General features: G+C 41.3%; 1 protein-coding gene and 1 long non-coding RNA gene across 2 annotated transcripts in view; one reads left to right on the top strand and one right to left on the bottom strand.

Moving 5' to 3' along the window:
• Window positions 1-21,531, bottom strand: part of LOC109285447 (uncharacterized) — a 99,337-nt gene that overhangs the window by 25,018 nt on the left and 52,788 nt on the right. The window lies entirely within an intron of this gene.
• Window positions 1-21,531, top strand: part of SPRED1 (sprouty related EVH1 domain containing 1) — a 98,796-nt gene that overhangs the window by 71,597 nt on the left and 5,668 nt on the right. The window contains exon 5 of the mRNA XM_014595453.3: window positions 14,901-15,059. Within this exon, the coding sequence (XP_014450939.1) occupies window positions 14,901-15,059 (159 nt within the window). The remainder of the gene's footprint in view (window positions 1-14,900; window positions 15,060-21,531) is intronic.

Here is a 21,531-nt window from a genome sequence, read left to right as displayed (position 1 = left end):
TGACTTCTGTTGTTGTTTGGGTTATTCTTGTTATTAACAAAGAAGTTTCAGGTTTAATGATTCAGAATGAGTTCTCAAAACAAGTTTTATAAGTCACCTTTTTGGAAGAAACATATTATACAGTCCATCTCCTATTTTAGGCTACAGACGGATGTTAATTTGTAGCACTATATATAGGGTGACCATATTTTTAAGGAAGTCTGGGGCACTGCCCCCAAGTCAACAGTGCTGCTGCTGCTGCAAGCAGAGGCAGGTGGGCAGGGGCGGAGGGTGCAGTCTGGCAGGGAGGAAGAGTGCTATAGTGCACCAGGCAGTCAGTCGCACAGTGCCATTCCACCTCCCCACTAGACTGCACCCAACGCCCTTGTGATTCCAGGACTCTTGTTTCAGTTTTCACCAACCAGCCAGGACTGACCTACAAAATCCAGGACTTTTATTTGCTCACTGGATTTCATTATATAACAGTATGTTCTGCTGGCACTGTGAGTGATTTGGGTGTAGGGAGGAGTCGGGAAATAACATGAAGGTTAAAGGGTCATAGAGGAAATGCTGCTAAGGATCCGGTTCAAACAAAAGAATGAAATCGGTTCTCAATCACAGAATTTCACATAATTTTAAATAAAACATGCCAAAATTAAAGCTATTCATAAGCAGCTTTTAGAAGTTTTATTGATCCTGGCAGCACTACAGGATTTTTTTAACCGTCCTTGAGCAATTTTTTACAAACAACATTAAAAGGTATAACAAGTTTCCTCTTCAAGTACCACAAAATAATGACACTTACCAAAGGGCTGTCATTGAATACAGTGAGAATTTGATTTGTTACTTTAAATATTCCAAGTTTCTTTGTAATAAAAAAAAAAAAACAATTGTCATTGCTATGTTAGACAAACTGGTTTTCCTTCACTTCAAGTATACAGACAGGTCTTCTAGCCTCAACTACTTTGGGAAATACAAAGGCAATCTTGACTTCTCCCACTCATGCACACATTTTATTTTTCACCTTTCAAATGCATCATTTAAATAAAGGATTAATTCTTTACACACAACATTCTCCTTAAAGATTTAAGAGTCACTCAAAACTAGTGGTATTCTAAAGCAACTTTAAAGAGATTTTTTTTCTTATACATTACATTAGATTATTGCTGTACACATTTTTTAACCTGTTTATACAGGTAAGGTAAGGCACTGAAATGTAGAAAATGACAAAGATAAGATTAGTGGGCAATTTGTAACATATGAGAAATTGATTATGAATCAAACAATGATTAAAGAGATGGTATTCCAATATAAGGAAAAAACTGAAAGTGGATTGTAAGTGGAGATATCCAACTCTACTGTATTTGAAGAATCAAAGGCCTTTCATAAGCTATCCTCCTAATTACTGAAAGAGATCCTGAAAATTGAATGTGACACTTATCTGACCATGCAAGCATTTTAATTTGGGGCAGTGGGAAGTTTTAAAATAAAATAAAATAAACTCCAATTTTTTTAATCTGCACTGTTAAAAGTGGATGCAGTAATATTTGTTTTAATCATAGAGAAATCAAGCGCTTATTTTTAAACTACTATTTTATTGTCACACATCCAGCAATATTGAATTTGTCCCTATATAGTTGAATCTATCATTGAAGTAGTTCAGACAGTATTATTAGACCATATATTGTTTCCAAAAGGGGAGTGTATTGGAGAAGAGAAACTTGTTTTAAGCCTTGCAAGAAACTGCCACAAAAAGCAATGTTATAAAATTTGCATTTGTGCAGAATTCTTTCAGCAGAATTCTGACTTTTGGTAAAATAGTCTATTTTTTGTTGTCTAGACAATTTCCCCAATGTTTCAAAAATCCTTCCCTGACATGTATATAATAGGCTCTGTTATGTTATTATCCTTTAATGAAAAAATGTGTATAGACTTCTGTAATAGCTCATACTACGCAAATTCCACATTGTATACATGTACAAAGAACATTTTAAAACAGTACAAATATATTCACATTTTATTAGAGGTTTCAGTAAATATTCTCTAGTTATTCTACTAAGTGTAGAAATTCATAGCAAAGAGCTATATGTTATGCCTGATTGACTTCTGTAGTATTTGCTAATATAAAGCTGTTAAATATGCATTCCTTTCTGTTATGAAATCCATTTAATTCGTAAGAGCTAAATTTAATAATAATTTAGAAACTTCTTCCTTTGCAATTGTTTCAAATATCTGTCATTTCTTTGTTTTCATTCTGACTTTTTTAAATTAAACCAAGTAAGTTGCAGCATAGGGTCTGCTGCTCCTGAAACCTCTGGGGATATTATCAGTGTAGCAAAGGCACATTTGAGCCCACAAGTTCCCAATAAAGGACACACAGATTGCAAAATATAGAAAATTAAATATGCTGGAAGATAAAATAAAATATAATGCCTGCCTGTCTTTACAAAAGCATAAGAGTTCCTATGAGAAAATAGCAAGTGACAAAGTAGCCAATGTAACTGAAATGTATGAAAAATCATTAGGAAGATGCTCCTATTCATTTGTTTGTTTTCCTTTGGTTCCTACATTACAAACTCAATGGCTGCTGACAGATGTGGGGAAAAAAAACCAAACGTATGGTTTACTGGAAGAAGCAGTGTGTTAGTTCGACCCAGCTCTGCATAGTGTGTATTGATCAGGCACTTCAGCAGGGCTTTTTGGCACTTTTATCTAATGGCTGATTCAATAGCTGATTCAATCAGCTATTAGATAAAAGTGCCAAAAAAGCCCCACTAAAGCACCCAATCTATAGACATTGGATGAGCTGGGTCCAATTAATGCGATGCATTTTCTGGGCATGCGTTGTGTTCGATGTGTGGGTATGTGGAGTTTAAAGTAAAGCACCATTTAGTTATTTATTTTTTAACACAAAGCAACCTTTGTGATCATCTGGACAGAACCCCTTGTATAGACTTTTCTGCATTAATTCTTGTTTAAACGGTAGCAAATCTTTTTTTTTTTTAAAGAAAACTGTCCAACTTTGCTTTTTAAGTGTTGGGGATGGAGTGTACACTGCATTCTTGATAAGTTGTTACAATTATTAATTAGTTTTGCTAAGAGGAAGAAACAGTTTCTCAGTCTTTGCAGAAACAGTTTTCAGTATCACTACTTTTACAAATGAAGCTCAAGGGAAAAAATAAGTAATCTGTAGTCACACCATGATTCTCTAGCTAGAGCAAAGAAAGGATTTTTGAACTCATACTTCCTAGGCAAGTGGCTTAAGCATAAAACTGTCCTCTCATGATTAGTGAACTATAAAAAGATTCCTAATTGGCAATCAAATCTAGTTGGTAGTGGTAAGGCACCCTTTTCATTGCAAGCCAGTCTATTTTGACTTTCAGGAAAGATCGCTTTAATGTGGCTGCTTTAAATCAGGAGAGTCAAATATGTGGTCATGGAGGTCCCTAACCTGGCACTTGGTGCTGCCCCATTGACCCACACAATCCACAGGACTGGCCATGCACCGCTCACTGGGGTAAGTGTCCCAGGCTGTGCAGCCCACTTCGCTCACTGACAAGCATCCTGGACCAGTCCAGGTGGGTGCCGCATGCATTGGATTAGGCATGTGAGCAGGGGCTCCATGGGCCTGATCCAGCCTGTGGAGAAGCCTCATGCCACTCCTCTGGTCTGCAGAGCCAGATAAATTTGATACCCCTACTTTAGATGTTCTTTTTCAAACATAATACTTTACTAAAACTAAAAAGTGATAATTTTTTTTAATCGGCACTTTTTTTGTTTTTCCATAATTGCTTTCAATTTAAGAATGGCATGACTGTATTAAATGACTAAAGTGGGATTAAAACTGCCATCTATTTAAGCCACTGCCATCTCATGTTTTGAGACTGTATCTGGCCTCACTCTTACCATACCATGTAGGTTTTATTTTGCTTGCAAGAATTAGAAATACTAGTTATTGCCATAAGTGGTTAAAGTATGCTATTAGTCTTTCAGTAGCTTATTGCTGGAAAATTTTTGGTATACTTTTATTAAGTCTCTTAAGTTAAATACCATTTATTCTTTGTTCAGTTACTACACTAATTACTAATTGGTGATTCTGACTGTTAGTCTGAATTCAGGTAGAAGGTAGGGCAAGGTGGCTGGCATCTTTAGAGCAGTGGTTCTCCACTTTTTTGGACTTGGAGCACCCCATCATAACTTCTCAGAGTTGAATGGCAATAAATTTTAAAAAATAATTTATATATTACAGCGCTTATCTTTGCACACAGGGACTGGGCAGTAGGGGATGATGCAGACAGACAAGCTTGATCCTGGTTTATCTGCTTAGTTTATCTGTTAATCCCTTCACACCTCCCAGCACACTTCAAAGGATCTGGCATCACCCTGGTTAAGAATCACTGCCTTAGAGTTTTCATAGGTAACAACCTACTTCATCAGATGCCAAGAATGGACTGGAGAAAGAAAAGATTTTATATGGAAGGGAAAGGGAGATGTTTTGAAAACGGGCAATAAGTGGATTGATTAGATCATTTGAGAGGAACAAGGCAATTAACACTTGGAGGGACACAAATCAACAGTTATTCCAGGGATAAGAATCTATAGTCCTGGTTGAGACCAAGGTTAATATGGTCCAGCGTGTATAATTAATTAGGGTACAGTATGACTATATAGAGTGGGTGGGCAGGTGTGTGTACTTAAAAATACATGCAGGCACGCAAGCTCTAATGGATGAGCTTTTAGTCCATTTAGCAGACAGACCTATTTATTGGTCATATATATGGGCAGTTGCTTGGTATTGCGTTTGATTTTCTTGTAAGAAAAGCAGGATTCATTTGATCAGTAAGTATCCATGTCTCTGCATTCAGTTATCTGTAACTAAAATGGCTGGTCTTCATAGTTTTTCTTTGCTAAGTGTAAACTTCTAGATATAATTTATTTTAATTTATTAAGAATCCTAAACCAAAAGTAAGACTTAAGATCATATATAATGAAATATAAGCAAATCTCCTTCCATACAGTGTTTCTTTGAATACTTATCTGTCTTTTTTATCAAATTGTTATATTAAGTTTTAATTTGGAGACGATGCAACAAATCTGTCACAGTTCCTAGAAGATTTTATTGTTAAAGTAGATGAATGTGTTTCACAGGCCACCAACACTTTTTTTCGTAATCATTGTGAATGAATAAGAAAAGGGCTTTCTCTTGAATTTCCTGGGGTAGAATACAGTTGAAGCCTGAATAGTTTTTTTTTTTAAAAGGGCAGCGGGGAGAGACAGGAGGAATGGGCTTGAACAGTTTTCAGGAGCAGATGCTGCAGATTTTTTTGCCAAAGTGGGGGAAAAGTCCTGTGATTTGCACATGTTGTCTAAAGTGGTTTTGCTGCAAGCAGGGAGGCAGGATGTGAATTTTTTGTGTCTATATAAAGGTAATATTTAATTGGCATTTTTTTTTTGCCTGCAAACTAGGTTAGTTTAGAATTTCTGTTGCACAAATAGCTTGTAGTATGAAGGTCCTCTTGCAAATAAGTGTGAACTAATTCACTGATGACACTACAATATTTGTAATGTCATTTTTATCGGGTAACACATGATTAAGAAGTTATTACACACGATTTGCAAATGATTCAAACAATAGATTAACTTGAGTGAACTCCAAGCAGTTTAAAAAAAAAAAAAAAAAAAAAAGCAACATTTATATTCCCTGTTCGAATCAACTACAGGGTTTTTTTAATTAAGGCTGTTTACTTCCATATGTGGAATAATGTTCAAATAAGGAAGAGAAAATGCTCATTCTTTTTCTGGGTAATACCCATTAAGTGAGTTAGTCTCTATATATTTACTGCTTAAAGCGTATGTCGTCTTATGTTATATTTTATTAATTTGCATAGTAAAATTTTGAGTTCTGATTTGTTTAAAGTAGATTTAGGTGAAAAGTGTATTTCAGGTATCTTTTTAAAAAATCCAGATGATTTAAAGCATTTAAACAAATCCTGATAACATTTCAAAATACTTTCAGAATGTAGGCCAGAAACTATATAAATGATTGCTTGTCGTGGAAGTGTTTACTGTCAAATTTGAAAGTAATTGTTCAGTCTAAGTCTAAGAAACAGCTAAAACAGAAGGAGGATACTTTTAATTTTTTTGAGGCCTGTGTCACTTAAATTTTTTAAAAATCTGAAAAAAATCTTTTAGTGCTAAAGAGAATCAAACAGCAAAATCTCAGGCTTCATAGACAGCAAATACAAGGATAGGGACTTAAGGGAAATTTGGTTTCTTATCCATCCTTCTGTGTAATCATTCAGTTTAAAACAGAACATTTTTAACAGTGTTTGCAGAACAATGTTGAATTCTCCCCCAAGCTTAGCTCTAACAAAGTGGGAGAAGGGGAAAAGTGAGGCGAGAAGCTTTGAAGAAGAGGGAAGCTCAGTCTGGTTTTCATTTTCTCTACAGCTGTCATCTGGCTTTGAATTCTGCTGGAGAGCTACAGCTGGAGTCATTTTATTGCTTTACCCAGCATCCTTTTGCTTGTGCGCACAGAAATGCTTTAGTAGTCTTGGAAAAAAAAAGTCAGAGTATCTCTTAGCAACCATAGGACAGTAATTATTATACCAGCAGCTGGGAGCAAACCAGATTTCCGTTGCGCATTAAAAACTGGCGTAGGTTACTTTACAGATGATACTGAGCAACCTATGCCAGTACTGTACTTCACAGGCTGTGGTTAAAGGATATTGAATGTGGGCGGTGTGTAATTGCTATGGACAGTTGGAGAGGGGAATGTGTGCATCTGTGTTTTTGTGTAATACTTTGTGTATTTAATGTAACAAGTCCTTCTTGCAGAGGACTTTATATGCTTATTTTATTTATGTTTTGTGTGTGTGTGTGTGTGGGGTATTTATTTTTAAAATGTGTTTGTGGTATGTGTATAATTTTTTTTTTGTTATGATAGATGTTTGTTTCTAGGACCTCTTCGAGTTGTCAATATTTCCATTATAAATGCTGTTTTTCAGGTGTTTATAACCTTGCTATAAAAATTTACTTTGGACTAAACTTGGCATATATACCCTCTGTCCAAAGCAAGGCTTTTTCAAAATTAATAAAATTTGGTTTGGCATATCAAGTTATGAGTTCAATAAAAATGTTTATTGGTTCATGGCACACTTTTGCACCTTTATAGTGCAGACAGTTCTATTTCAGTAATGAAATTTTTGTTAGCTAAATAATATATTAAATGATCTAATCACTTGATATTTTGAAAAGGAAAAAAATTAAACACCAAAGGCATTTAAAGGGACATTTTCTAGGTTGCTAGGCTAAGTGTTGCCCCTTCTGCATAGGTCTCCCTCAGGCTTCTTATTTGATTAAAGATAGATTTCTCTTTCCCTATCTCAACCCAACCCATAGTTTTTAGTACACCTGTATGACAGGAAGACTGGAAATAATTCAGAACAAAACAAAGCACCACAACATCCTTGCTCTAAGTCATTTGGGTTCAGTTGGTTACATCTGGGATTCATTTTGACAGAAGCATCATTCTGTATTTTGCATACAGTGTCTGCTATCATGGCAGAAAACATTAAGACTGAAGTTTCAAACAGAGATATATAGTGTCTCTCCAAACTAAACTAATGTGCACACAAATGAATTGCTTGAATATTCTTTGGGATCTGAATGTACACAGACTTTACAGATGCAACCTTGGATTTGATAATTTAGTTCTTTAAAAAGTGTAGTGTACATTAAATCCTGAATCTGGATTTTTTTTTACTTTAATTTCTTTTCTTTTTTCTGTTGGAACAAGTTTTGATTTGGAGAGGAAAAAAATGCATCTTCAGAATCCTTCAGTTACAAACTTCAGGACTGAAGAACTAATCATAGGTGGCTTGTAGACATAACACAATGCAGTTTACATTACACATTTGAAAACTAGCATTCTAGATATTTTGAATATATTGTATATTTCTGAAATATGGTATGAAGACCCTTTCAAATGTAACTTCAGGTTTTTAATGGGGAACTTTTTGAGGAAGAGAGTAAGGAAGTGAATTTTTTTTAGTTTTGGTTTTTTAACTTGTAGGGGAAGGCCACAAAGTCCAAATTTTTCAAATATTACTTTTAATTAGTGGCACAAAGATAGAACCATTAACCAGCCAAGCACAGAAGTTTTTAGAGGAATCAAAGATGCATAATAGTCCCTTGAGAATACTTATGACGTAGGGGTCAAAAAAAAAAGGAAACTCTGCAAACAGTTCTAGTTAGAAGAATAGAAGCAAGATTATTTCCTGGAAAGCAAACAGGGCAAAGTTCAGCTGTAGAACCACTGATCCATTTCACTCCAGGGCCTTCTCAGACTGGTATTGAGCCTGCGACAGAACAGTTATTCTGTGAAACGCTTTCTCTGGACCTGTATCTATTGCAAGATGGGTATGTCCTTTTTTGGTTTACATCACAATTATAATATACCATTATAAATTCAAAAAGTTATATTTAATTATTTATACATAGTAAAATTCTAAACTTAAATAGCATCTATACGTTTGCTCCAGGATGGAGGGGGAGCCACTTTAATTAGAGCTGCTCTGAGAGTAGCTCTAATTAAAGCTCCTGCAGCATCAGAAGTATTCAGTGTCCCGTGCTTCAAAATGGTGGCAGTGGCACCTTAACTAAAGCTTGTTCGATGAGCTTTGGTTAAAGCGCCCCCGCCACCATTTTGAAATGCTGGGGTGCTGAATACACATGATGCAGAAGCTGCTGGAGCCTGCTAATTAGCACCCTCCAGCAGACTCACAGCTGACTCAATTGAGTCTGCTCCGATATGTGCTAAGCTTCATTACATGTATAGGTGCCCAAAGATTCTAAATGTTTCTCTTTCCCCTGTCAGTTTTCACTGAAACAAAAAAGTCTGTCAAGTTTTTCTCTGCTGCCTTTTCTATTCTTTATTGGAGAGAGTGCATGTAGCATACTCAGGCTTTTCTTACTTCTTTCTAGAAGTTTGAATCCAGAGCTTCTCCCATTTATAAGGGTTTGTTTGCCCCTTTTCAACCAAAGGTCCTTGAGAGTTGCATTTATTCTAGGGGCCTTCCAAGACTGGGAACTTGTATATACCTCTAAACAAGAAATGCCACTGAGCCTTTTGAAACTGTTTGTGGAATCTGAGAATTTGGCATAAGATTTCAATGGCTAAGTTACTGGGAAGGAGCTTGAGATTTATCTTGTCCCAAGCACTGTTCCCTTAAAGGGAAGTTTCCAACCTACCTCCTGGGATTTACGTCCCCAGAAACACTAGCCTTTCACTTAACTGGAACATTCCAGGCAATGATTTCCCAATCCATGAAAAATGATTGGATCTCATATCTGGAGTAAAAGATAAGATTGTGCAACCAAACCTCAAGTTTCTAGTTCTAGTTTCTTTTTTGCACAACGGAAGAAATCTCAGCCAGTTGAGATTCCTCCAAATCCAGTCAATAGTAACCACCAAAAATAACATCTCTCCATGCCCCACATGGAGCTACTCAGACCAAAACAATAAATAGAGAAAAGAATGGGTTGTAGTTTGTACAGCTCTTCTTGAGCTAGAGGTGGAACTTGATGCCCTTGATGCCTGGTCAGTGCTAGATGAACAATGATGTAAGACTGGGGGATGAACTTGGATATTGTAGGTCTTAAGTGCACAGCATCAGTCTCCTCCTGCTGCATGATCTACTGGCCAACTCACTATGCCCACATTCAGTGCACAATAAATCCTGTCTGTGAACTGTGTAAATGAGGCCCCCATCACACATTACATTTCTGGTGCAATGAATGTGTTTGTTGCACCATAAATGGCAACATGCCACACATTCATCAAATTTCTGATAGATGAGCCACAAAGATATTGCTGAAACACCATGTCACATCTTTGTGCCTGGTTTATGTGGTGCCATACACTGAACATGTAATATGCCCCATCATCCTGAGCAGCATCAGGTCTGGAATCTGGCTGGGGGTTGCTCTGGTCCTGATGCTGACATTTGATGATTGTTGGCATTGGGATGCAAGCTTGCCAGGAACTGGCACCCTTAAAGACCCTTGCCACATGGTCCCCACTTACTAAGGATTGTAAAGATGTTGGGTCCCACTGAGCCTCCGGGTATGGGGCAGCCACAGGATCTGGGACACAGCCCTCCCCTGCATGATTCTCAGGACTGGGCAGGGGACATCCCTAGTTCTGAACCAGGGCTTGGGGCTGCTTAATTCTGAATCTCAATGCTTAGCCGAGCATTGGGATTTGGCACCAGGAAGCCCTGGGATCTAGGACAGAGCCATCCCTGTCCAGTTGATGAGATCAGGCTGGGGGAATCTCTGGATCTTGTGACTGCCCCCTACTCTACTCCTGGAAGATGCTTACTGCCTGGCTGCCCCCTACTTTACCCCTGGAGAATGCTGAATGCCTCTTTAAAAACAGGCACATAGCTGAGGATGGGGGAACATCTCCATCCCCCACTGCATGCGCTGTTTTAAGGCAGTGGAACATGAGGAAGGTCTCCCATCTCCAACTGAACATGCCAGGCAGTTCTTTTAATGGGCAAATGCTTTCTTCATCCCCAGCTTCACATGCCACTGTAAAAACAAAAACAAAAAAAACCCACCCCATGCAAGCAGCTGAGGAGCAGGGAGTTTCCTGTTCCCCAGCTGCAGGTTACCCCACTTCTCTTGGTCCCTTCCACTGCCCCCCCCCCAATGCTGCCAACTGGCAGTTGCATGGTTGGTGTCTGAGGAATTGTGCGCCCCATTCCCAGAATGGCATGACTTGCCATTCACATGCAGCATGGCAGGTTGTGTGAATTGGGGAATGGAGCATATAATTCCTCAGACCCCAGTTGCACAAATACCTTCACATCTGCCAGCAGCCTGAGTGCCAGCCCTCTTGTGACAGTTCTTAAGCTGTGGAACATCTTCACGAGCCATGTATCTGTTGTTTATTGGAGATATTAGGATTTTTCCAGTACATGCAAGCTGTAAAGTCCTTATTGCCTTAAGTATAGGTGCTGCTTTGCACTTAGTTTATGTAAAATGGCTTCCAGCTGCTCACTCTGGTCCTGCTGTAACCAGTTTCTACTTGTAAACATTCATAGCATTGCTTGCAACCAAAAATAGTTGCCAGAGATTTGTTTTGTGTATTTTTTTCAATCTGAACATAGCTCTCTTGTGGTTTGAATCAGTATTTTGGAAGCATCTATGCCATTGGGCAATTTCCTTGCAGAAGGACAGCCCACAGTATCTGTAACTTTTGCTTTAACTTACATGGTAGGCTCTTTGCTCGTCTCAAAATATTTCAGATAAAATACATTTTTTAATTTATCAAAGCATTTCATTTGCCAGTCATTGTAGTATCCTTCTAGACCAGGGGTTAGCAACCCCCAGCACGTGGGCCGAGCATGGCACGCCACTGCCAGCCTGGGCTCTAGGCAGCTGCTGCCAGCCACGAAGCTCCCAGCAGGTGGCTGGGCGGCTGCAAGCCCTGCTGAGAGTAGACAGGGCTCCATGGTTGGCAGCAGCTACCCAGAGCCTAGGCCAGCTGCAGCCAGGAGGTTACAAATATCTGCTCTGGGCTCCGGCATTAGCTCCATACCAGCGGATGTACACATACCTCGGAGCAGACAGTGAGGGAGGGACCTGAGGCAGCGCAACTTTGCCTATCCCCTGCTGCCAGCACAGAGCTGGTGACTGGGCTCTGGAGCCTGACACAGTTTTTTGTAGTCAGCCTGGGCTCTGGGCAGCTGTAGCAGGCAGAGGGCAGGCTGCAAATAGCTGCAGCAAGCTCCACAGTCCCGGCATCAGCTCCATGCTGGCGGTGACTGCACGTGCATCTCAGAATGGACAGCACAAGGGATGTGTTACCTCAGGCCCTATCCCCACCGTCTGCTTCGGGGCACACATGCATCCGCCGGTATGGAGCTGATGCCGGAGCCCAGAGCAGCTGTTTGCAACTTCCCAGCTGCCACAGGCCCAGGCTCTGGTAGCTGCTGCCAGCCGTGGAGCCCAGTCTGCTTGCAGCTGAGCCCGCCTGAATCCCACCTGTTCCGAGCCCAGCCTTCCACACCGGGATGAGGCTGATGCTGCCCCTTGCCAAGAGCACCACACCTTTTGCAGGATAAGCTGTGCAGGGTGGGTGGGTGGTTGGGCTGATGGGCAGGCTCTGGGCTTGGGCTGCAGCCAACCGCGCTGCAGCCCAGGGGCTGGCTCCCCCGGGAAGCACAGGGGTTCTGATGGGACATGGGCATTATTGGGTCAGACTTTGTCCAGTGGCCCAGGAGCCTGGCTCTGTGCACCCATGCAGCTGGTTCTGTGCGTTTGTCTGCCTCTATCTGGTTCTGTGTGTACACACATGTCGTCTGTTCTGGGTGTGTTCTGGTTCTGTGTTTGGGCACATGGCTCTCTGTTTGCATGTGTCTGGTCCTCTCTCTTTCTCCCATTGCAACATGCTCAACAAAAAAGGAATACACAACAACAAAGGCAATATTTATGATTATTAAATATACTAATATGCAGTGTGTCCTGCCATGTACCCCCCGCCCCCCATTTTGTTTTTTGGCATTCCAGCACCTTCCAAGGTAGACGTGGTTTTTTCGGCACTGCGGCTAAAAAACGTTGCCTACCCCTGTTCTAGACTGTCCTCCAGTAGCATTCTGAATGGAATACTTAATTTGACAGATCTGGGATGAATTTGTTTAGTTACGTCACCATGCCCGTTGCCTGTGAGAGATCCTTGTTTGGGGTTTTGTATCTGTTTGGCTTCCCTCATTGTATTTTGTTCTGGTCATACTTTTTTGTCTCACAGCATGGGTATCAAACATATGGCCTATGGGCCAGATCTGGCCTGTGGAGCCCTGTGATCCACCTGTTAGTGCTGCCCCATTGACCCACATGCTGCCCTGGACTGGCCTCATGCCTCAGTGCTTGCCTAGGGCCAGCATTTCAGGCTACACTGCCTGTGATGCTTACTGGAGCAAGTGTCTTGAACCAGCCCAGGTGGGTGCTGTGTGCACTGGATCAGGCATGCGGGCTGGGTGGCCTATGGGCCTGATCCAGCCTGTGGACTGGCCCCATGCTACTCATCCAGCCTTTGGGGCCAGATGAGTTTGACACCCCTGTCATAGAGCATATATCAGGTGTAACTAGTCTCATTCAACCTAATCTGGCATTGATTACCTGCTGCTTTTCAACCCAAGCATACCTTGTTTTGTTATTTCAAGCCCTGAGTGACATGGGTCCTGCAGGCATCTCATTATATACTTGCCATATTTGTAACCTTAGTTTCAAAATGTAAATAGGCATTAGTTTTCTGGTATACGTGCATGCCCATTTCACTGTACTTGGCTTCAATATTAATCTTAAAATGATCTTTCTATTGATGTCCATCATTGCAAACCATTCAATTAAAGAATTTTTTTTTTTTAATAACACGTACTGAGAGTGATTAGAATTTTGAACACTTGTGTCGCAAGTCACTGTCAGTTAACTTTAACTAACACCCTCATGGATAATTCTAGAGCAGGCATTGTCAACCAGGGGTGCATGTACCCCTGGGGGTCCTTGTGAAACTCCCAGAGGGTACGCAGCAGCAGTGCAGAGAAGCGGGGGGGGAGCACTTCTGAGTTCGCCAGCAGTGCTTCTGGTTTTACCATGAGGGACTCCCACCCCCCAGCTCATTGATCTGCTGCTGGGCCCCCCCCACAGCCACTTCTTGACCAGCCAGGGGAGTCCCTGCTTCTGGACTGGTCACCGGGGGTACACCAACCAAAAAAGATTGAAAACCGCTGTTCTAGAGGAAATTATCTTGAAGACTGAATTAACTTCTGCTTTCTGGAAATGATTCTTTGTCTCGTTTGAAGAATGTAGTTGGCTTGTGTTACTGCTGTCCAGGTGATGTATCTGTTCTGTGGATAGGAAATGTCATTCTCTGGGACCGAATTATTTCATTAGTATGAAACCACTTCATAAAATATATTTGAGACTTGTGAAATTTCTCTCTTACCATGTATGGTGTACACCAGGGGTAGGCAAAATACAGCCCATGGAGAGACTTTGGCCCGCAGCGTGTCCCTTGGTCCTGCCTGACCCATGCACTGTCCAACCCATGGCATGTTCCATCACTTCCTTGGCATGCAGCAGGGTTGCAGTTGAACTGCATTTCTAGGCAACCCAGGCAGTGGTGGCCCCATCTGGCTGCCACTGGCCCCAGCCCCAACCCCAGCCTGCCCCACACCTGCTCCAGACTTGCAGCAGCAACAACAGTGGCAGCCAGGCAGAAGTTGCTGCACAGTGCGGGGGAAAGCAGCCCCTCTCCTTTGCCACTGCTGGGACCTTCTTGCTGCAGCCACCTGGGTTGCCCTGAGGCTCCTCTGCACTTCTACCACTGCTCTGCTGGGTGGCCGGGAGGTGGCAGTGATGGCAGTGGAGAGGAACTGCAGGGTAGCCCACGCATGGGCTCCAAGCAGCTGCAGCAAGAAGGGCCTGGAAGCGGTGAAGGGAGGGAGCTGGTTTCCCCCCCTGCTGAACAGCAGCTTCTGCACGGCTGCTGCTGCTCAGCGTGGGCAGGTGGGCAGAGCAGGCGCAGGGCAGGCTGGGTTCAGGGCTCTGCATGTGGGTTCCAGCTGGGCCGAGTCCAGCGTAGGCACGGGGCAGGCCAGGAGCGGGGCTGGGGCTGTGCACTGTTGGCAGTGGTGGGGAGGAGCTGCAGGGCGCGTGGATTCCAAGCTGTTGCCAGGGAGGGGGGCTGACTGATCCACGGCAGTTCCCCAGAATTGTCTATGTGGCCAACAGGCTCAAATAATAGCCCACTCCTGGTGTACACATGCATGCACACACACTGGAGGTTTTGGTAAAGATATTATGTAAATTAAATCATATATAAAAATAAACCTGTATTCTTTTTATTCTAGACAACTCAAGAAAATACTTCCAGTTCCTTAACAAAAGAACATCTTTTCCAACCTGAAACTGTAGTAACCAATGAATCTTACAAAAGTTCAAATATAAAGCCCTCAACATTTGAAGATTTAAACTCCAGAAGATCCTATTTTCCCAGTCAACCAAACCAGGTAAGAAGCTTCCATCCCCCAAAACACTTCTTGTTTTACTTGAGTATACTTCACTACTAGTCATTAATCCCACGCTATATAATTACAGCTAGTAGAGCACCTTCATTATAAATCTGTTTATAGTACTGCACTCTTGACTTCCTGAAACATGGTAGACATGCCTTGAAACATCTAGGATTACTAACTCACAAAGGAAATTTTGGCAGTAGAGCTTTGTAAATCTATATATTCCCATCCTTTATTTAACTAAATTGTTAATAAGGTTTTTAATTTATTTTTTAATTCTTTCAGGAATCTTTGTTATAGATGTTGTGCTTTGATAAGCCATTTTAAGTTATTTTGAAAAATTTAAACATGAACTTAGTCATCATGAAACAACATTTTGGCATGTATAAAGACATTTTTAGTTACAAATTATAAAATAGTTATTTTAAATGTATGCCTTATATTGCATAGTGTTTTCTGTTAATAACGTTGCATACAGTATAATAAGCAGTCAGAGACAAGGATAATATTTTTGCTACGAGAGAAAATTGTGCATACTTCAGAGAATGAAAAGACCATTGACACAGACAAAGCCAGTTTGCTGACATTTTCTAAAAGGTGCAGTATTTCATCCATTATTAGGTTAGAGAAAATAGTAATTTTTAATCTGTTGATAGTATTTTGTGTGGATGTTTTTTCTTTTATTTCCCAAGTATCAGTTGTTTTGACAGAAAAGTAGTGCCATATTTACTCAAATATATGATACCCCCCCCCCCAAATAATTAGATACTACATAGGAAAAATTATAAATTTGTTATGATTTTCCAGGTATAAAAGCTAATTATTGAAGGTTTGCCTTAAATTTTCCCCCATTCCACTGCTACAGCGGGGAAGATAAATCTGGGGGAGTCAGGTAGCCCTCTTGCCTTTTGCCTCCCCACAACTTCTTCCCTGTGCAGCCCCTTCCCCTGCTCATTACTATCAGACCCTGCTCTCCCTAGGCACATGGAAGTGAGGAACAAATTTGAAAACACTGACCTTGACATTTTAAGCAGCACTTTTTTACCTGCTTGTATATAGTACAAACTGCATGATATCAGCCTTTTGGTTTTGGGATAATGATTTACTATATAGTTCATTGGGCTGGGCTCCAGCAGAGTTAACAGCATTTCAAGCCATGGTGATTCCAGAGTTCAACACTACTCAGTATGTGTTGTGTACTTCAGATACCCGCCTAACCCTCACAAAGGATCCAAGTGCTAATTACCACCCACTCATGAGTGGAACCAAGTGTTCTTGTCATGAGTCCTTGGATCTGCCAAAACTGTATATGCAAATGAGGCACAGGACAACCTAGTCTTGCTCACACTATTCATATGGGACAGGAATTCTGGGTGAACTGTTTGGGGCCCCATTTGGTGACGTTTGCCAAAACATTTAAGGCTGGTGAAGAAACTCTCATTGAAAATGAGAAAGAAAGGTGCTACTTAGGTGTGGGAGTGAAGGGGAATCCCAGTATATTCAATGTAGTGGCTCACCAGGACTTGAAAAAAAGCTGGTGCTGAGTGGGACTATGTGCAGTGGGCACTACTATGTATCTTATTCAGATGGGGTGCAGTGGCCTATCCTTGTGGTAGGTTCTTATCAGCATTTCTGGTTGCTGCATCACCCAGGGAAGGGTGTCAGAGCTTCCTCTGGCCTCTCCAAGTGCTGGCCTGGTATTGCAGTACCTCCAGGCCTGGTGCTTATTTCTTTCTGGGGGAGCAACAGCCTGTTTTTTTAAGGGCTACAAAAAGGGAGGGTACCCACAAGCATGTTTGTCCCATATGAGCCATGTGTTGTGTAGTCATGCTAAGTGTTGGATGCATTTAATCAACTTCATAGTTGGTTTCCACTGTTGAGCATGTGCTGCTTTTGGCAGCAGTTTAATGATAGACAATGTATTTAACGAGGTTTCCTTGTATGTAAATGTAAGACTAGGAACTTTTTCCCCATACTGATTGGGGGGGGACAGGGGGACCTCATCTTGTATTCGAGTAAGTACCATAGATTAAATGATCTAAGGGAACACGTTTTTATAATAAGAGGACATGTGCTCAGAAGCTTTTTGGAAGATTATAAATATATTCAACCAAAATCTGACCCTTCAAATTCTATAATACATCCTTAAATGCTTATTGTAGCTCAGTTGGCTGTGCCTTTGTAAACTAAACAGAGTTAGATCTTCCCATTTATTTGATTAGGAGACTGGAGGAAAACCTAAATTGATTGATTGATTGATTGATTGTACAGTCAGACTGAACCAGAAGCCCATTACTCACTTGGAGACGCTTTCTTTCAAATGAAATGTAACACTAAGGCTCTTACCACAACCATTAAGAATTTATTTGTACTTCCAGCAATACTAGGCGTATCAATGGCAGTGTCCTGGCTGATTTCCATTCAGGTAGTTGTGTTTTTAATGAGATTCTTCCTGGCACTCCAGTATGACTTAGCATTCTTCTTCACTTTATTCAAATTCTTGTTTGAACAAAGAGATCACATTTCAGGAATGGGTGAAGCGTATCTTGAAATGAAATGTAGGTATAGGTATATTCTCCAAGGCTGAGAGAATGTGATTGTTCTGGATGAAAAGGTGAAATGTAAGTTTGATTCCCCTCCTCCCTCACACACTTAATTGCCATGCTTTGCACATAACTTAATCTGGGTTATATGTTACTGTGAAGGTATCCTTTTAAATGGTTAAAAATACACTAACAAAGTATTCCGCTCACTTTCTTAAAATCACTTTGCAGTGAGTCTTCGTGTATGAACTTTATGTACTGGAACATAATCTGACAACGTTTTTTTGTTTCCCCCCTGTTCTGTTAATGACTGATTTATTATCAGGTTGCTAATGGGGGTGGGAGGTGGGAATGCTGTCATGCTTTAATATAACATTACTGAAGTCTTTGAGCAGGTGGTAGATTGGTTATGACTTCAGAAAGGAAAAATGGCTATTCTGTATGTATAAATAATTAAAATTGTGCTTTACAAAGACCAGGAGAGAAGGGGTAAGGAAAGCATTAGGACTGCTAATCTTGGTAGTGTCCTTTATTGATTTTATTACATTTTTTGTAAGAAAGGTTGAGTCTCTAGTAGAATATATTTTCTGTATTTTGTGTAGGTGGCAGGATGAGAATCCCTTAACAACACCCTTAAGTGGTGTTATAATGAGACTTTTTGACATCTCAGTTTTTTCTTAGAATAGGTCAATGACAGATCTACATGAAATACTTCAAAAATAGCTGAGTATCCATATCTGGTTCCTGGTATAGAAACTAGAGTCCTCCTTCTGTTGAAAAACATTTTCTAAAATGTAGGGACATATCTGCTTCTGTGAGTAGGAAGCAGTCCCTAATCCTTAAAATTGGGCCATACTAAGTATGCCAAAAGCAGTAGCACTGGCTACATAATATATCCCTTGTCCACTCACGTTGTCTTTGACTATGTGGAAGTCCATTTGTTGATATTCAGAAGAGGAGGAGAGGGGTGGGCAAGAGGACAACTGTTCTCTTGCTGGTATGTTCCACCCCTAACTCACAGAGTGTGGCAGCTCTAGTTTTTTTCTGTACTTTGGAAATCTACGCTGAGATAATCTCTGAGAGAATGGCAGACAGCTTCCCTGACAAAGCAGAGAAGAATGTCAATGAGAATACAGAGGTTCATCTTTCCTTTAAAGCTCATCTTTTCTAATGAAACAATTAAACGCTAGCAAGCTAGGTGTAACAGGGGATCCTGCCCTGTTACTAGAGAATGAGAATAAGGGTGAAGAAATGGGGGGACTATGCCTTTTAAGGTGAGTGACTGGGAGGCTGGAAGAGGTGGGACTTGGATATAAGCCCAGTGTCAGAGGTAGAGGAGGTTAGTATGGCCCACACAGAGCTGGAGGCAGGAGCTTCCTTTTGGGAAGTGATTGGAGATGGAAGCTCTAAATAGGTGCAGGAAGCCTGTAGTAGGGATAGCCACAGTAGTTTGAGGTGGAAACTGGAGATGTTCCAAGAAAAGTTAGAACTGAACATGGACTGAACTGAACACAGGGACTGAATGCTTGCAAGGGCAGCTGAGCCCACCAGAACTGAATGAATTGGAGGGTGGCTACAACAATCAACACTGATCACAGGAGTGGGAGGTGGCAGGAAATCTAAGAGTAGGTCAAGAGGGAGAGGTAACTAGGCTGGGTGCTCATCCTGGCCTAGACCAAGCTGGTTTTTGTTTTGTTTTGTTTTTTATTATTCTGGCTTACTCAACCTAACTGGGGCCAGAGGGCCTATGAGACCATAAGGAACAGTGCAGAAAGGTGGCAAAGAGATACATATGCAAGAAGAGACATTTACACTGACTCCTCTCCTACAAAACTGAGGACTTAATCCCTAATTTCAGTATCATCAAGCTGTGGCAGGTGAGAGACAGGAAGGTCCCTCAGAAAAAAAGGAGAGGACCAACAAGGCAAAACTGACAACCAGAGAGCAGTAAGCTATGCATAGGCACTCCCAGGAGGTTGTGCTAAATTGAGGTGCTCAATTCCTGGCCCACAGGTCAGATCCAGCCCCTACCACTTTGTCATCTGGCCAGAGGGGCTCTTCATGGGGAACCCTGTAGGTCATGTCCCTGCAAGCTACATCTGGCATGTAGGGTGGTGCGGGGCCCTGATCCTGGCATGTGGAGATGGTGCTAGGGCCCAGGGACCCACTCCCAGCATATGGGCCAGATCGTGGGGTGAGGGGTCCAATCTGGCATGCAGACTGGCCCTGTGCCACTCATTTGGCCTGTGGGGCTTAAAAGGTTGAGCACTACTGCACGAAGTAGTTGGTGACATGCTAATTTACACTTAACATTGCTCACTATTACCATGTGCTCCCCTGTCTCATTTTATACTTTGATTATAAATGCTTCAGTATTTCTTTTCAGAAGTTTGGAATTTATAGCCTTTAAACCTACAATGTACCCTATTCCTTGTACCATTAGACAGGATGAGCAGAAGTTTTTTGTCCATTTTCTCTGATGTTCACTGTGTTGTATATTCTTTAAGACGTAAATTCTTCTTTTTCCTTAAGCTAAAAAGTCTCAGTTTTATGCAGTATCTTTCTTGAGCTGGATACTCATCTAGATTACTGTGTTCCTTACTAGTTAGTTAATTTTAAACAGGATATTGCAGAATTAAGAGGAGTTCAGAAACTAAAAACAAGAAAAACCACTCATGTGGAAGAACTGTAGAGAATATAAACTCCAGAGAGCAGACACATGCAGCTGTAATGGATAGTATTGAGCAAGTAAATCAGGAACTCCTTCAGGAGGTGCCACAGAAATGTTCCTGGATGAGAGAGAGAGACTTGCTGTAGTGCTGCACTTTGTAGCACCATATATAAAGTCTGAACAATTATTTGTAGTGCTACAGGGAGGTGTCATGGGCTAGAAATTTGTCAGAGTGAAGTGGGTCAGTTGTGCTGCAGTGTTGCAGTTCTACTCATCCGCCTTCACTGGACAAAACGCATGCCACCCCTTGTCCTGCCCCTGATGCTGCAGGACAAGGTGCGATGTAATCTCCCTGCTTTCTCTGCCCAGCCAGGCCTGGAGTACTGGTTTGGCTGAGTAGAGAAGCAGGGAAGGACTTTTCCCTACCCAGCCAGACCCAAGGCATGGGTCTGGCTATCTGACCAGGGAAAGCATGACAGAGGCAGTAGATGTCTACCTCAGTAAAGCAGCGGAGTCTATTACCACCTTTTGTTGCACCACTAAATTTCCTTTCATGTGGCAAAAAAGGGTATGGAAGTCTATTTGCTCAGTATTTGTGCTGCCATAAAAAAAATTATAGCAGCATGAATGAGACATTGCGCAAATATATCCTTGGTCCCCTAGCACCCCACACTGTTCTGCGCTCTCTCCTCCCACTCTCTCCAAAGTGAGAAGGGTGGAAGGACAGTTAATTATTGCTGCGCATAACATTATGGTGTTGCTCCCCATTTACTTCTCATCTTTTTTATATAATGCTTCGTTAGACTTCACACAATTTATTCCACCCCACAGTTTCTTTCTCTTCTTTCTGTCTAGTCCTCTTCACAGGAGTAGCTGTTCCTGTCTGCTTCTCTAACTCTCATAGAGGGGAGCCCTACTATTAGTTTACCAGGTGTCTGTGGTCTCTCCTAGGGTTGTGAGTATCTTTAGAGACCACAAGAAAATTGTATCAGTTTTTAATTTGATTTTATTTTAATTTGCATGTTATACATATGCATACCCCATGTTTTGCCCACATTTCCTGTTAATCCGAGCCCCATTTTGGGGTGAAGTCAGGAACATCAGCCATTAAAGACCCCAGGACTGTATCCTCCATATTTGCGAGGGTTTTAGTTTACTCTGAGGTATTAGTGTTCACCATTGGCAGGTTTCCTTGGTTCTGTGTTTTGTTCCATGGAACCAAGTCTTCATGATTCTCAAACATTCCAGCAGA

Source organism: Alligator mississippiensis, chromosome 2 (genome assembly GCF_030867095.1).
Source record: "Alligator mississippiensis isolate rAllMis1 chromosome 2, rAllMis1, whole genome shotgun sequence".
Taxonomy (NCBI): Eukaryota; Metazoa; Chordata; order Crocodylia; family Alligatoridae; genus Alligator; species Alligator mississippiensis.
This window is presented reverse-complemented; position numbering and strand designations above follow the sequence as displayed.